At 30.2% G+C, this 14658-nt stretch overlaps 1 protein-coding gene across 1 annotated transcript in view; it reads left to right on the forward strand.

Moving 5' to 3' along the window:
* Positions 1-1660: 1660 nt before the first annotated feature.
* Positions 1661-14658, forward strand: part of LOC111699859 (glycine receptor subunit alpha-3) — a 53362-nt gene continuing 40364 nt past the window's right edge. The window contains exons 1-2 of the mRNA XM_023470612.1: positions 1661-1734; positions 11552-11665. Coding sequence (XP_023326380.1) covers positions 11600-11665 — 66 coding nt within the window. The 5' untranslated portion in view covers positions 1661-1734; positions 11552-11599. The remainder of the gene's footprint in view (positions 1735-11551; positions 11666-14658) is intronic.

Genomic DNA, 14658 nt, shown 5'->3' on the forward strand with positions numbered 1-14658 from the left:
AATCTTGAGCACACAAAATCTGAAATGTCTTTCTTCAGTCACTTTAAAAATTTCCAGGTTGTCATTAGAATCTCATCATTTGGACATGCAGTACTTCCTTAAAAAAAGATTAAAATAAACTTGAATCATTCCTATCCCCATCTTATTCTGAAGTTTTAATGCAGAATGAATTTTCTTGAAAAATGTTTCAGAATTTTTTTAGAAATAATCTTTTACATAAATTATTAACATAAATTATTAACATCAGGAGATTAAAAATATCATTTCTTTATTTTTTATTGCAACCGTTTTCATTTGCATAAATCTAATGTTTATCTATTTCTATTGTTGTACAGCGATATATAACATTAAAACTTTTTTGAAACCCTTTTAGGCTTCTTTGCTATAATTGAGGTCATATATTACAAGAATATTGGGCTCCCTACATTATACCAAACCAAAGCGAATACAAAATGCGTCTAATTTTAATCTCTAAAGGCTTGTTGAAAGAACATTAAACATTGATTGAATTTAGTTTAGTGTTCTGCCATTTTATTTTAAAGAGAAATTAAAAAAGAAGAAAAAGGTTTGTGAAACAAAAACGTGAAGTCTGTAATTTCATAAATAAAAAAATCTATTTCCGGTAATTTAAACAAATTAACAAAATTTCTTTTTACTATAAACATGTAGAAAAAATTAAATGAAAATACAGATATTTTGACCAGTTTTCCCTTGAAGATTAACAAATACTGCAGACTCATTTTCAGCTAGCTTGCATATTTAAAAGTTTCAAGGCTAAGCATATTTTCTTTAAAAAATTATCTTCTTTTTTATCAACAATTGAAATCACTCTTGAAATGCGCAATCATTTTATTGAGAAATCAATTTTTTGAAAAGAAAAATATTGATATCTTATTGATTCTTGATCTGCAGACCATGCCTTTAAGAGTGCGCCTTTCACTAACCTATTATTTTTCGTCACAAAACTAAAGCGATAAAAGGAAGAATTTTGATTAGTCCTTTACAGTAAATATGGACTATATAGAGTGTAGAGTGTAGAGTGTAGAGTGTAGATTGTAGAGTGTAGAGTGCACTGTAGAGTGTAGAGTGTAGAGTGTAGAGTGTAGAGTGTAGAGTGTAGAGTGTAGATTGTAGAGTGTAGAGTGCACTGTAGAGTGTAGAGTGTAGAGTGTAAAGTGTAGAGTGTAGAGTGTAGAGTGTAGAGTATAGATTGTAGAGTGTAGAGTGCACAGTAGTGTAGAGTGTAGAATGTAGAGTGTAGAGTGTAAAGTGTAGAGTGCAGAGTGTAGATGAAGTGACTCTTTGTTTCTAGATTGGCATCTAGAGGATTCAAAACAGTATACCGTTACAAGAAATATCTATTATTTTCTCTTTCAAAAATTGAGAAATTTCAGCTGTGGTTTTACTTTAAAGTGGGTTGCGGATATTTGCGTCATAAACAATAAATAAAAATTCGTTTCAAGGTAGAAAACCGACATTATCTTTCACATTATTGATCGAATATGAAGGGTGTAAATCGGGTAAGCTCCTAGATAAATTGAGGATTATTTGAAATTATATTTGAAGTTATATTTATAGCCCCTTTAATCTTAAAATTAAACCTTTAAATTATTTATTCTAGATTACATTATTAATCCGATTTTTTAACAAATTCTCTTTTTAGGCGACGGACCTTTAACGGTGTATTTCAAACTCCCGGTATCAGAGATAAGTGAAATTGATGATCATAAATCGGTAAGTTTAATCTATTTCTAGAATATAGTTCACATATGGAAATTCTGGTGCTGGATACCCTTAAGCCCAATATCCACTGTGAGCACTTTTGATTTTCTGCATAGTCCGCTCTTTTGGATATCCCTGCTGGGTCCCGAGCAATAAGAGCTCACTTTTACCAGTTGTTGATTGGCTGTTCGGTTTGTGCACGTCACACTCTGATTGTTGAAATTTAAAACAGTTTCCTGGATATCAAAATAAAGATTGTATTAATCTGCAGATAAACAAAAAGACAGGGGAATTTTCTGTAGGTTTCACTGTTTTCTTCGAGGATTTACAGAAGGAACTAGAATTACTCTTATAAAATATAAAATACTCTACAGTCTTTATTCGATAATGGTGAAGAGTGCTTTCTGTGAAAATCGAACAGCCAATCATAGACCAGGGAATTTTGCGTTTAACCAATGAGAGAAAAGAGAAATTGCGAATATCCAAAATGGAAAGATCAAGCAGATTCTGCGTAAAATTCAAAAGTAACCACTGTGGATATTGAGATCAAGAGATCTGGATTATGGGTATTAAAATTTCCCAACTCTGAAATCAGAACTTTTCTGTTTAAAATCTCAGAGAAAAGCTTTACTCTCCGTCTTACGTAGACCTAAATGGTTAAGTCTAATAATACCTCTTTGATATCCTGTGGCGGTAATACACTGCAGGGATAACTCAAATTAAAAGTTGATATCGAGATCAAACCTTCAAGATTAAAACGATAATCTAGACAATAGTTCCTATCTCTGATCCTTTTATCTTTGCAACCTGGTAGCAGAGACTCCAGATATTTTAATCTTTATATTTTGCCAGATAAAGTAGCCAAAGTTCGAAATATCAACATTTACACCGCAACCGTCCAGTTGCAAAATCACAAGAACCATAATGGATTAGAATTAAAGAATGAGTGTCTTTAGATTAAAAAAGAATTTCTGACCGGCCGGTTATACAATTTTTGCGTTCTATCCACCAAGAAAAAAGAGTTAAAGTTTCTTAATTTGAAAACTCTATCATTTTTAACCGTGCTTTCCCCACAAAAATGATTTGAGTATTTCTACTGCAGGAAAACATAAAAAAATTATCATAATTAAATATTTTTGAGCCTTTAGAAAAACTACACTATCTTGCATATTATTAATAAGATAAATGATTAAATTTAACAGAAATAGTTGATTCCTTGACAATTATATATGGAATCTTAATACAGCTCAGCTTTCAAACAAGGAATTCAGGGAAATAAAATAGTTTTAATCTTAAAATTTCAAAATTCCTTTTTTATCTAAAAGAATGCATAAAAATAGAATATTTCTTTAACTTTAGTTTAAAAAATATATTTAGAAATTGTGATGCCCTGGGCCCAAAGTTTGTAAACGAGTATTTTCCATTATTTCTTAAAAATTATGCTAGCTTTATATACACTAGGCTTCCAATGCGCTTCGCGCCCATTTTCTATTTCAATTGTGCACATTTTCTCTTTGTATGCATTGTAAAAAAAGAATTCGCAGATTTTTTCAAAAAAATTTATAGATTTTCTAAATTTTTGACAATCAAATTTTGTTGGAGGCTAATTTTTAAAATTTTTATCATTAATAAACCTTCCCTGAGATTCTGTGAGGTACCACAGAACATTTTGGCCGATTAGTTCATTCGTTTTGACGTTTATTGGATACAAACAAACAAACAAACATCCTAACACCCGGACAAGCCAAGTAAATATATAGATATCTTAGCAGAAGACAATTCTAGTATATATTTCTGAATTAAGAAAATTTAAAAGTTCTTAGATTTTAAAAATATCGTTTTTAAGTCTAATTAGAGTCCTTTAGTAAAAACTTTAATCTTTAATTTCATGAGTTATTATCTATTTAGAATCTACAGATCTGCACTTAAGTAAACATAAAGAAAAATATTGTTTACGCTGCAGGATAATCTGAACAAAAAACGACATTTCAGAATCATAATCTCGAGATTTTTTTATTTTTAAATCCCTGTTTTCCTGTCTACTTTTTTATGTCCAATCATAAAACTGAAACATTTGAACTCGACAGAACCACAGAAATATTTGATCTTGGTTTCAAAATTCGAACTGTGTTAACCCTATACATAATTTCTTCAACTCTCCTCCTTGAAGTTCTGGATATACGATGTCCATATGGGGTAGAAGGTACATTTTAAAATTATCTCCGAAACCTTTCTCAGGATCTTCAAAATCTGAAAGATTTAGATTTTGCAGAATCAATTTGTAAAAAATTGTTAAAAACAAAATAACTTGCATTGTAAAACTTAAAAACATTATAGACATAAAAGGTTTTCCCAGGCGCAACAAAATCTTTAAATTCCAACAAGAGGAAGTTTTGCATGGAAAACATAAATTAATTAAATGACTAAAGTTGAGTTAAAGATAGAAATATATTCTTTTTTAAAGATGAACAAACAGTGTTTGTTTAGTTTTCATTCAATCAGTTAAAAATATCTGGATGGAATTCATCCGAAAATTTTGATAAAAAAGTTGAAATAGAAAAACTTGCTCCCGGCTGCAACCTGCAATATGCAATCTAAACTTTCTTTCATAAATATTTCGATTCTAAAATTTCTCTGATCTTTAAAAAAAACTTCAAAATTATGTATTTACAATCAAATAATTATGTATTAAGAATGATGAATTTTTTTAAATTAAAAAAAACAAGTTGCAAACTTTTTCTTAAATTTGCAAGAAAATGTTTTGCACAACCTAAAAAGAATAATTTTTTTTTTTTTATATTTTTTCGCCTTTTTGAGCTGTTTTTTTACCCCAATCAACTTTGATGTTTTCAGCAAGATATTTAATATTGATATATGTTTTTACACTTTATATTTAGTTTTTTGTGCTATTTAATGAATCCCAAAGTTCACAGCACAAAAAAACCTAATTAGTTAGTTAAATTAAAGCAGTTTATACTCTTTATAAACATCAAGTGTGGGGTTTAATTGTGTAGAATTTTGCTTGATGCATTGAAGTGTTTCATAAAACTTAATGAATCATTTTATTGCTAATGGTGAGTTGTAAGATTTTGCAAGTTTCATCAGCAATTAGAGTCTTTTATTAGATGTAACTAGCGGTGGGCAGTTTTCATTTTAACCTTTTTTCAATCGTTTTTTAAAACATTGCCCATCCTTAATTGTTACCGGAACCTTTAAAGTGTCCTTTTTATCAAACGTCATGGGCGATCTGATATTAGGAATTAACTTTAGAATAAGTTATTGGAAACTCCCAAAGGACACAGATAAATCTGCGAAATTGTTTTAACTAGTTACAAGAATAAAATGTCGCAAGTAAAGCACCATAAAAATTAGGGCTGCGAAGTGTGATATAATTCTTATATTTGTGGGAAGGTAAGACGGAGGGGAGGGGGGATGAGGACTATTTTTAGAAACAAGTATTTGTTTATGATAAAATGTGCACTGTTTATTTGCAGAGCTTTACCTCAGATCTTTAATTCAAAATCTCCCAGCCTGCAGTAAAAATATAAAATACAATGTTACTCTTAAAGAATTAGATTTCAGACACATTTAAATGTATTCATTCAAAAATTCTCATATTAGGTTTAAACCGCTCTGTAATTCAAAAGACTAAAATAAAAAGATTAAGCATTCTTAACCCTATTATCTCGGAGACAGTGGGGGGGGGGGGTGTTGGGGTATTTTGGGAAGAAAAAATGTCATTTGGTTATACGGGGCTAACCGTTATTATTAGAAAAAGCCAGTAAAAATAATAAAATTAAAAGGGTTTAAAAAAAATCGCGTGGTTCCATAAAAGAATTAAAAGATAAAGGATTTTAAACATTATGATATGTTTTTGCTTAAGTTTTATTACAAATTCAAAACTTAAAAGTCACGAGTAAAATAGAGAAAGGGATAAAACATTGAATCTTTTACTAAAACTTAAAATAAAAAGAATACTGGGTGAGTCAAACAAAAATGGTGATTAACAAGATCTTGCATATAATATAATTAAGTTTTTTTAGGTAATCTCATTTTTTATATCTATGTACAGTCATAATCAGAAAGACCCGGAATTAATTTATACTTGATCAGACGACTTTACAATCTAATTTTAATAAAATGATTGATAGAACGATAACAACAAAAGGCATTAGTCCTGCTAATTCCAAAATGTGGTCTGCCTTTATTGTGCGTTTCATATTACCTGAGATATATGTAAAGTCGTCAAATTAACTGTCAATTAATTCCGGGGTCTTTCTGGTTATGACTGTATGCAATTTTTTAATTAAGTTTAAGATAAAATGCACGAAATTAAATTTAGAAAATGTGCTTTTTAGTGTTGAAATAATCATTAGAAGCAAGGTTCTGCCTGCAATGGCTCCTCATTTTTCAACAGAACAGAGAATATCCATAACTTTGTAATACAACAAGAATATGGGGACAAGTGGATTTAAGAAACAAATACTTTTGCGGATTATCTAAATACAATTTCTCGCATTTTCACCAATACTACTCTTCTGATCTGTTCAAGATTTGAACTATTTATCTCTTTATTACAGGGAGGCAATAGGGATGCAACAAGATGGAGGGAAGCCAAGGCAATTAATATTGCCTTCTATTAGTATTGCATCCTTGTTGCCTCACGGATATGAAGAGATAAGTAATTTGTCCAATTTTTAAAAAATTTCATGGAGGTTTTTAGTTTTTACTTAGTTTTACTGATATTTTTAAGGGTCTATTAGATTTCCTTTTTAAAAAATATTTAAAAAATTTAATACATACACTGGTCAAAAATGTGATTTCCAAAGAAGTTCTTTATTATATGCAAGATCTCGCTATTCACCCTTTTATTTGACTCACCCTGTATGTTTTTATTTCAATGTTTATTTTATGTATTAATAAATTAATAAGGATTATTTTTTGACATTTGAAACGGAATTCCGCTGAAATGAATGTATCTGCGCGTTTTTGGTCCAATCTAAATCTAAGTATTTGTCGCACAATTGCATTGCAAGGATGAATACATTGGACGAAAGAGAAAAATGCGTTGCCCGCAATACATTGCAGTGCAGCTCATGTCCCAGCGATATTCCGGAAAATTTCATTTTTAAAAATAGTTTTGAAAGAAAACAAATTTAAAATTCACCTCGTTTCTTACTGCACACCATGAAAGGTTAGAGTTAAAGTTTCCAGCTATAAATTCTATACTGAGAATTAACTTTACAATTCGGTCACTCTATATTTATTCTTCAATATAACTTTATAGGAAACAATGCAACATTACAGTTCAATTCTAGAATTGCTAAAATATTTGGAAATGTTCAACTAAAACTTTAAAACATTTTTTTATGATACAAAATATTGTAAAGAGACGACCTGAAACATATGTAAAATAATAAAATCTCCCGAGCTGAAAACTTTAGAATGAGATATCCTTAATCTCGATACTGAATCTGAGTATCCAATGGGCACACTTTTGATTTTCTTCTTAAGCCATTCTTTCTTTGATAAAATAGAGAAAAATCAAAAACCGGTTTTTTTAAAAAAAGAGAGCCCCTCCCGTTTCTGTAAATTAATCTTAAATTCCGCGCAAAATTTCAAATCTATCAGCTTCATATATGCGACTCTGATTGGTTGAATTGTATACACTTTTGAGGATACAAGTACAAGGTTAGGTTAGTCTCGATATTAAGAAAGAGAGAGGATCAAGCATTAATCTCGATATCCACCATTCTAAAGTTTTCAGCTCCGGTTAAATCAAGTCTAATTTCTTAAAGGCGGTTTATTAAATGATTTGTCAAAGATACGTATCAAGTTTCAGAGCTAGAATCATAAATATAAAGATACAGACAGTATAGATAGATTTCATACAGTAGTCTAGCTCTAAAGTCTCATACATAATGGGTAACTATGTAATTTCGATTGTGGGTTAATTTGGCATCTAAGATTTAAATGCAGTTTCGATTGTGTAATAACGGTTTTCCAACAGTCTCTAATTTTTTTCCTGTTTACATTCACACAATTTTAATCCATTCATGTATTCATTTGACTTCTAGTCATGTACCGTTATAATTCCTTTCAAAATTCTTAATTAAATTCTTTGGAAAATTTGAAACCCGCATTTTATAAACTTATCAAACTTTGGAATATCTAGAAAAATTAATTTTGAGAAATAATTATGGTTTGGATGTAAAGAAAGTGGATTTCCATTCTTATGATAATCTTTTAAGAAGTCTGGTATACACACTAAACATTCCTCCCAAGGGACATTTTCAGGTCATATATTCAGCGCTTTGACACAACATGAGGGGGGGGGGGACCAAAAAATGGGAAAAATATATTTCATTTTTAAGTCTACCAAATATTTAAGAATATGTTAACAAGAAATAAAAAAAATATTTATTCCTAGTATTTAGGTAGAATTTGATCCATTTTCTATTCCTCCCCCTGCAAGCAGATTTTATTACTATGAAGTAAAAACAATCTCTGAAGTGGGGTCCAACCTCAAAACTTTCTTCATATTTCACAGAGGTTTTCGGCATAATTGTTTAAAAGAACTTAAAGGGAATGAAGACTCAGTTTCAAGTGTAACTCTTTTTGTAGAATGACATGCCAGATTCAAAACCGGTACCCATGAAAAACTTTGTGTGATCATATTTTTCTAGATATTGGAAAAATAATTGTTTTCAAGCTGAACAAAAATAAATGGAGGGTGAGGTAAAATTACAGAAAGGTCACATGCATTGGAAAAAAAATATCGTCGAATTTCTCTGCTTATCTAACATAGCTTCATTTTCAATTTTTAAACTCCATTATATCCATATTCACAACTTTAATACATTCCTAATCTTTCTCAAACATATTTCTAAACCTAGACAAAGATACTTTAACATATTTCTGATCTTTCTCATGCATATTTCTAAACCTAGACCTAGATACTCCATCATATTTCTAATCTTTCTCAAGCATATTTCTAAACCTAGACCTAGATACTCCATCATATTTCTAATCTTTCTCATGCATATTTCTAAACCTAGACCTAGATACTCCATCATATTTCTAATCTTTCTCAAGCATATATCCAAACCTATACCTAGATACTCCATCATATTTCTAATCTTTCTCATGCATATTTCTAAACCTAGACCTAGATACTCCATCATATTTCTTATCTTTTTTAACCTCTAAACCTAGACATAGATACTCCATCATATTTCTGATCTTTTTCAAGCATATTTCTAAAGCTACACCTAGACTCCAACATTTTTTCTAAACTTAGAACTTTAACTCTAACATGTTTTTATTCTTTATCGTAAACTTCAATATATTTCTATTTCCGGCTGGAGAGTTAGAAAACGGAAATTGAAATGATACAAAAGAAAGAAAATCTAGAAAATATTTGACCAACAAATTCAACAACTAGATCATTTATTATTCATGCCAACGTCGCGTAAAGGGTTGAAATCGTCCTACAGGCAGTTTAAGCTTTCAAATATTGCTTATCAGGTCACTATTTCTACCCTGTAACTGTGTAATTGAAAAATTCGCGGATTTTTCTGTTAGCATTGATGGATTTTCAAAATCTACTCATTTTTTAAAGTTAAATTTTATTTGGAAAACAAACAAAAAATTCAAATTAATTGAATCTTTGCCAAAAACTCCAATATTCTAATCCTTATATCTTTGCAACCTGATGGTGTAAACCTTTGTTAATTACTGGTCCAAAGAATTATTAACTCTAAAAGAGATGACATATGAATAGGTTTGGACCGCCTTAATCCAATTGGGGGAAAATGTTACCTATATGTTATTGAAATTACGGTTAAGAAATCATAATGCAAGTGAGTGACCGGCAATGTAGGTTAGTTGAATTGAGAATGTTTAAAATCATTCATATATATGGGTTGTTAGTGGTTGAGAATCGATTTTAAAAAAAATAATTAACTAATGACGATACAGTAAACTAATTAGATGCTTAGGAACATTTTTCTCAAAAAAAAATTGTCGATAAAGCAATGTTAGAATCACTTATTTCCATGAAATCTACAGAAATGAGAAACAATGAGACATTACAGAAACCAATAAGATTACTTCATTTCGATGATAAGAGTTAATTTTATTTTCTCAACCTGTTCATAAACAACAAATTAGTTTACTGTAGAATTTATTACATTTTTCGTGGTCTTTATTAAATAATAAAAAACGATTCTCAAACTCATCCCTCTAAAATGGACAATTTATTAGGATTTTAAAGATTGAAATTGCACTCTTGCTGAACAAATATGCATCGTAGAAACGTTTGATATATCTCAAATGAATCCTAAAACATTTCTGCACAATACTACTTTCTCAGTTCAACTACCATACATTGCCGGTCACTCCCTTTTTGTTAAGATTTTCTGCTAATCTGTTTGCAAGGCGAGATATTAATTATCAAAAGTTAATTATTACTGTACTTTTTGTTATATGCAAAATAAGAGCATCATGATTATTTTTGATTTTTTTTATATTTTCATAATTTTTATTATTACCATACATTACTTTTTTATTATCATTATCATAGTAATACATAATAGGATAATATCGACTATATAGTACTCATGTTTAAGTTTCAGCTTGTGTCCCAGCCTTTTATTTCTTTAATAGCTATATACATGCCTGTCAAGATAGTGATTGTATTCATATCTGTTTACTGTTTAGATAGTGACTATTCATATCTGTTTAGATGGTAACTTTATCCATATCTGTTTAGATAGTGACTATATTCATATCTGTTCAGATAGTGACTTTATCCATATCTGCTTAGATAGTGACTATATTCATAATCTGTTTAGATAGTGACTTTATTCGTATCTGTTTAGATAGTGACTATATTCGTATCTGTTTAGATAGTGACTTTATCCATATCTGTTTAGAGATCTGTTATGAAAGTGACTATATTCATATCTGTTTAGATAGTGACTTTATTCGTATCTGTTTAGATAGTGACTATATTCGTATCTGTTTAGATAGTGACTTTATCCATATCTGTTTAGATAGTGACTATATCCATATCTGTTTAGATAGTGACTATATTCGTATCTGTTTAGATAGTGACTTTATTCATATCTGTTTAGATAGTGTTTATATCCATATCTGTTTAGACAGTGATTTTATCCATATCTGTATAGATAGCAACTTAATCCATATCTGTTTAGATAGTGACTATATTCATATCTGTATAGATAGTGACTTTATCCATAACTGTTTAGATAATGACTATATTCTTATCAGTTTAGATAGTACCTATATCCATAACTGTTTAGATAGTGACTATTGTAATATCAGTTTGATAGTAACTATATCCATAACTGTTTAGATTGTGACTATTATTCATATCAGTTTAGAAAGTAACAATATCCATATCTGTTTAGATAGTGGCTATATTCATATCTGTTTAGATAGTAACTATATTTACTATTGAGATCTGTTATGAAAGTGACTATATTCATATCTGTTTTGACAGGGACTATATTCATATCCATTATGATAGTGACTTTATCCACATATGTTAAGAAAGTGACATATCTTTTTAGATAGTAATCATATCCAAATTTGTCAATAAAGTGACTATTTCCATACATGCTTAGAAAGTGACTTTATCCATTTATGTTTACTGTTAAGATAGAGGCTATATCCATATCTGTTTAGATAGTGACTATATCCATATATGTTTACTGATTAGATAGTGACTATAAGTCTACAGTTTACGTAGTGAATATATCCATTCATTTTTACTGTTATATTTATGATTATATGTTCTGTTTAGATAGTAACTATCCGACTGGGGTATAAGCTACGTTGGCCTGAGTACAGAATGTTAATCAACTATAGTTCAGATTGGTCTAATGGAGAGATCAATATTAGCCCAGAGAACATCAAGGTCAGATGGTTTTTTTAAAAAAGAAAGTACCCATATAGGATGAGACATTGATAACGACCTACAACTCTATAAGTCGCCGATATTAAAGTGTATTTAATGGCCCTTGGTCTTTAATATAGACTCTTAAAGATTTATGAGTTTTTAAGAAAGTAGAGAGTTGAACCTTTTCGTCCTCTGGGAGTCTGCTTAATTCGGAAATTTTTAACAATTGAAAAATACTTTTTTACTGCATAAAAAAAGGAAATGGTATAATCATAATTAAAAACTATTTATAAATTATTTATTTCAAACATTTCTTTATTACGTAGTAAACATCTCATTGTTTATTTGGTTTCATTTAGGATTTAATCTTAATTTTTAGAAAATAAAATAAGTATCTTTCAAGGCTTCTTTTTAAAATTATCTGGATGCAATTATATTGCTTGCAAGCTTAATTATACATTTTAAATATATAGCTTGTAACAATAAAATTGTACTTTTTTTAACACTGTCTCATTATCAAAAAGACAAAGGTTAAATAAATTATTACTTATTATTATTCAAGGATTATTCTTTAAATTAAGGATAACTTATAATTCCGTGTACAGTCTCTTTAAAAAATGGTCAGATAGACCATTTCCGTTTCCTGGTTTAGAAGATACAGAGTACGTAAAGTAAAACATTCACTACCAGGTAAATAACAAGAAAGGTTGGAAATTTTCTATTGGTTATCAACAATGCCCCAACTTGATATCCAAAGGGGAAACTTTTGATTCGAACTAACTAAGTGTTTAATCCAAGAAAAACAGCTCACTAGTAGTTTAACCATATAAAGACTGGGGGGTCTGAATCTATGTATAGCCTGGGGGGGGGGCGTTTGGCACCCCCATCCCTAGAAAAAGGCCTTAGAGAATAGTTATAGGGTTGAAATGTATGTTCATAGCACAATTTTTCAAAGCCAGCTTAAAGAAAAAATGGTTTGGGTGCTAGGAAGGGTTGAAAAAATGCCTATAAAAGGGTAAAAAAAATGAAAAAATTTTTTTGTTTTAAACATATATTAAAGTATGAAAGATGTTTCTAAATGCATTTTTCAAGGGCTTTTCAAACCCATAGTTTTTAGATCTCTAGCTTTAGCTACAAAAACGTTATGGGCTATTTTAGATTTTTTTTTCACAGACCGGACTTTTCCCACCCTGTACCCTAGGACAAAAAACTACAGGTGGGGGGCTCCAAACAGAGGATGTTGACTGCAACATTTGACAATTTTCAAATTTGTAGGTTTTCAATTTATTAACTAAAAGTTCTGTCAAAAATATTAAGTTTCTATGAGCATGCCTTTGGCTTAAAACTTGAATAAAATTCTTATTTCAAACATTTTTATTCTTTCTTCTCTTCAACTCTAGTTGCGCGCCTGTTATTCTGTGAACAAACAAATTCAAACTTTTACTGAAGTACTGAAAAGAACACAAACTGGATGGTTAATTAACAAATGATAAACAAATAAACTGAAAAAAAAAAGATGCGCACTCATCTTTAATTGCGGCTACAGTAAATTCATGTTTATACTCACCTAAAGTTGAGAGTAATGGTGTTGCATTTTTCTTCAAACTTGGCTTTTCCCCTGACTAATATCTCCTTCTTTAAAATGGTTTGATAAAATACAACTTGAGGTATTTTGATATTTTGAAAAAAAACTCACTTTTTTAAAAGAAGAATTATTTGTGCACTTTTTTACGGTGCAAAATTTGGTCATACTTTAATTAACATAAACAAACAACTGAACTGGAATGTACTGCAGTATACAATCCTGTGTTTACAATCAATATTAAGTGTCTATCAAATTATCAATACTAATTTTCAATTATCTACATTTTACCACCCCAAAGAAATACGATCACACTCTATATAAGTTACAATGTTAGATACGTAAACATATCGTGATGTATACAAACGACCACTCAATTAATTAATAACGTCCACTCCACTGCTCTTTCTGTTTGAAATTACGTCCACTCCACCGTTCATTCTGTTTGAAATTACGTCCACTTAACCCTTCATTCTGTTTTAAATTACGTCCACTCCACCGTTCTTTCTGTTTGAAATAACGTCCACTCCACCGTTCTTTCTGTTTGAAATTACATCCACTCCACCGTTCTTTCTGTTTGAAATTACATCCACTCCACCGTTCTTTCTGTTTGAAATAACGTCCATTCACCGTTCTTTCTGTTTGAAATTACGTCCACTCCTCTGTTCATTCTGTTTGAAATTACGTCCACTCCACCGTTCTTTCTGTTTGAAATTACGTCCACTCCACCGTTCTTTCTGTTTGAAATAATGTCCACTCCACCGTTCTTTCTGTTTGAAATTACGTCCACACCACCGTTCTTTCTGTTTGAAATAACGTCCACTCCACCGTGCTTTCTGTTTGAAATTACGTCCACTCCACCGTTCTTTCTGTTTGAAATTACGTCAAGTCTAACGTTCTTTCTGTTTGAAATTATGTCCACTCCACCATTCTTTCTGTTTGGCCAATTTTTTAAATCTTATTTTTTAGAACGTTTGCATTTTTGAGGATTATTGCTCCTTCGGTAGAATACGTTAGCAGTCCCTTTAATCCTAGAAAAAACAAACAAGATATACAGTGCTCAAGCTTATGGTTAATTGAATGAGACCCCTATATATATTAGAATATAGAAAACTGTCTGATTCTGTCAGACGATGTAAACTTATAATAATATACAACCTTACTTGTATAACCTTCCAGGTCTAATTCAATTATGTCAGAGAATGTAGAAAGAAATAAGTTTATTTACATTTGTAATTTTATCGTATTCTTTATATACTAAATATTTGTTCTGTTTATCTAATGTAATTTTGTTGATCTGTTTGTGTCCGATAAATGTTAAAACGGCTGAACCGATCAGGACCAATTTTTGTGGTAACCCACTTAAGACCCGATAGGAAGAGATTTGGTCGGACAGACTTTAGAAATTTAGATTCAAAGTATTTTTTTT

Source organism: Eurytemora carolleeae, unplaced genomic scaffold (assembly GCF_000591075.1).
Source record: "Eurytemora carolleeae unplaced genomic scaffold, Eaff_2.0 scaffold381, whole genome shotgun sequence".
NCBI classification, from domain to species: Eukaryota; Metazoa; Arthropoda; class Copepoda; order Calanoida; family Temoridae; genus Eurytemora; species Eurytemora carolleeae.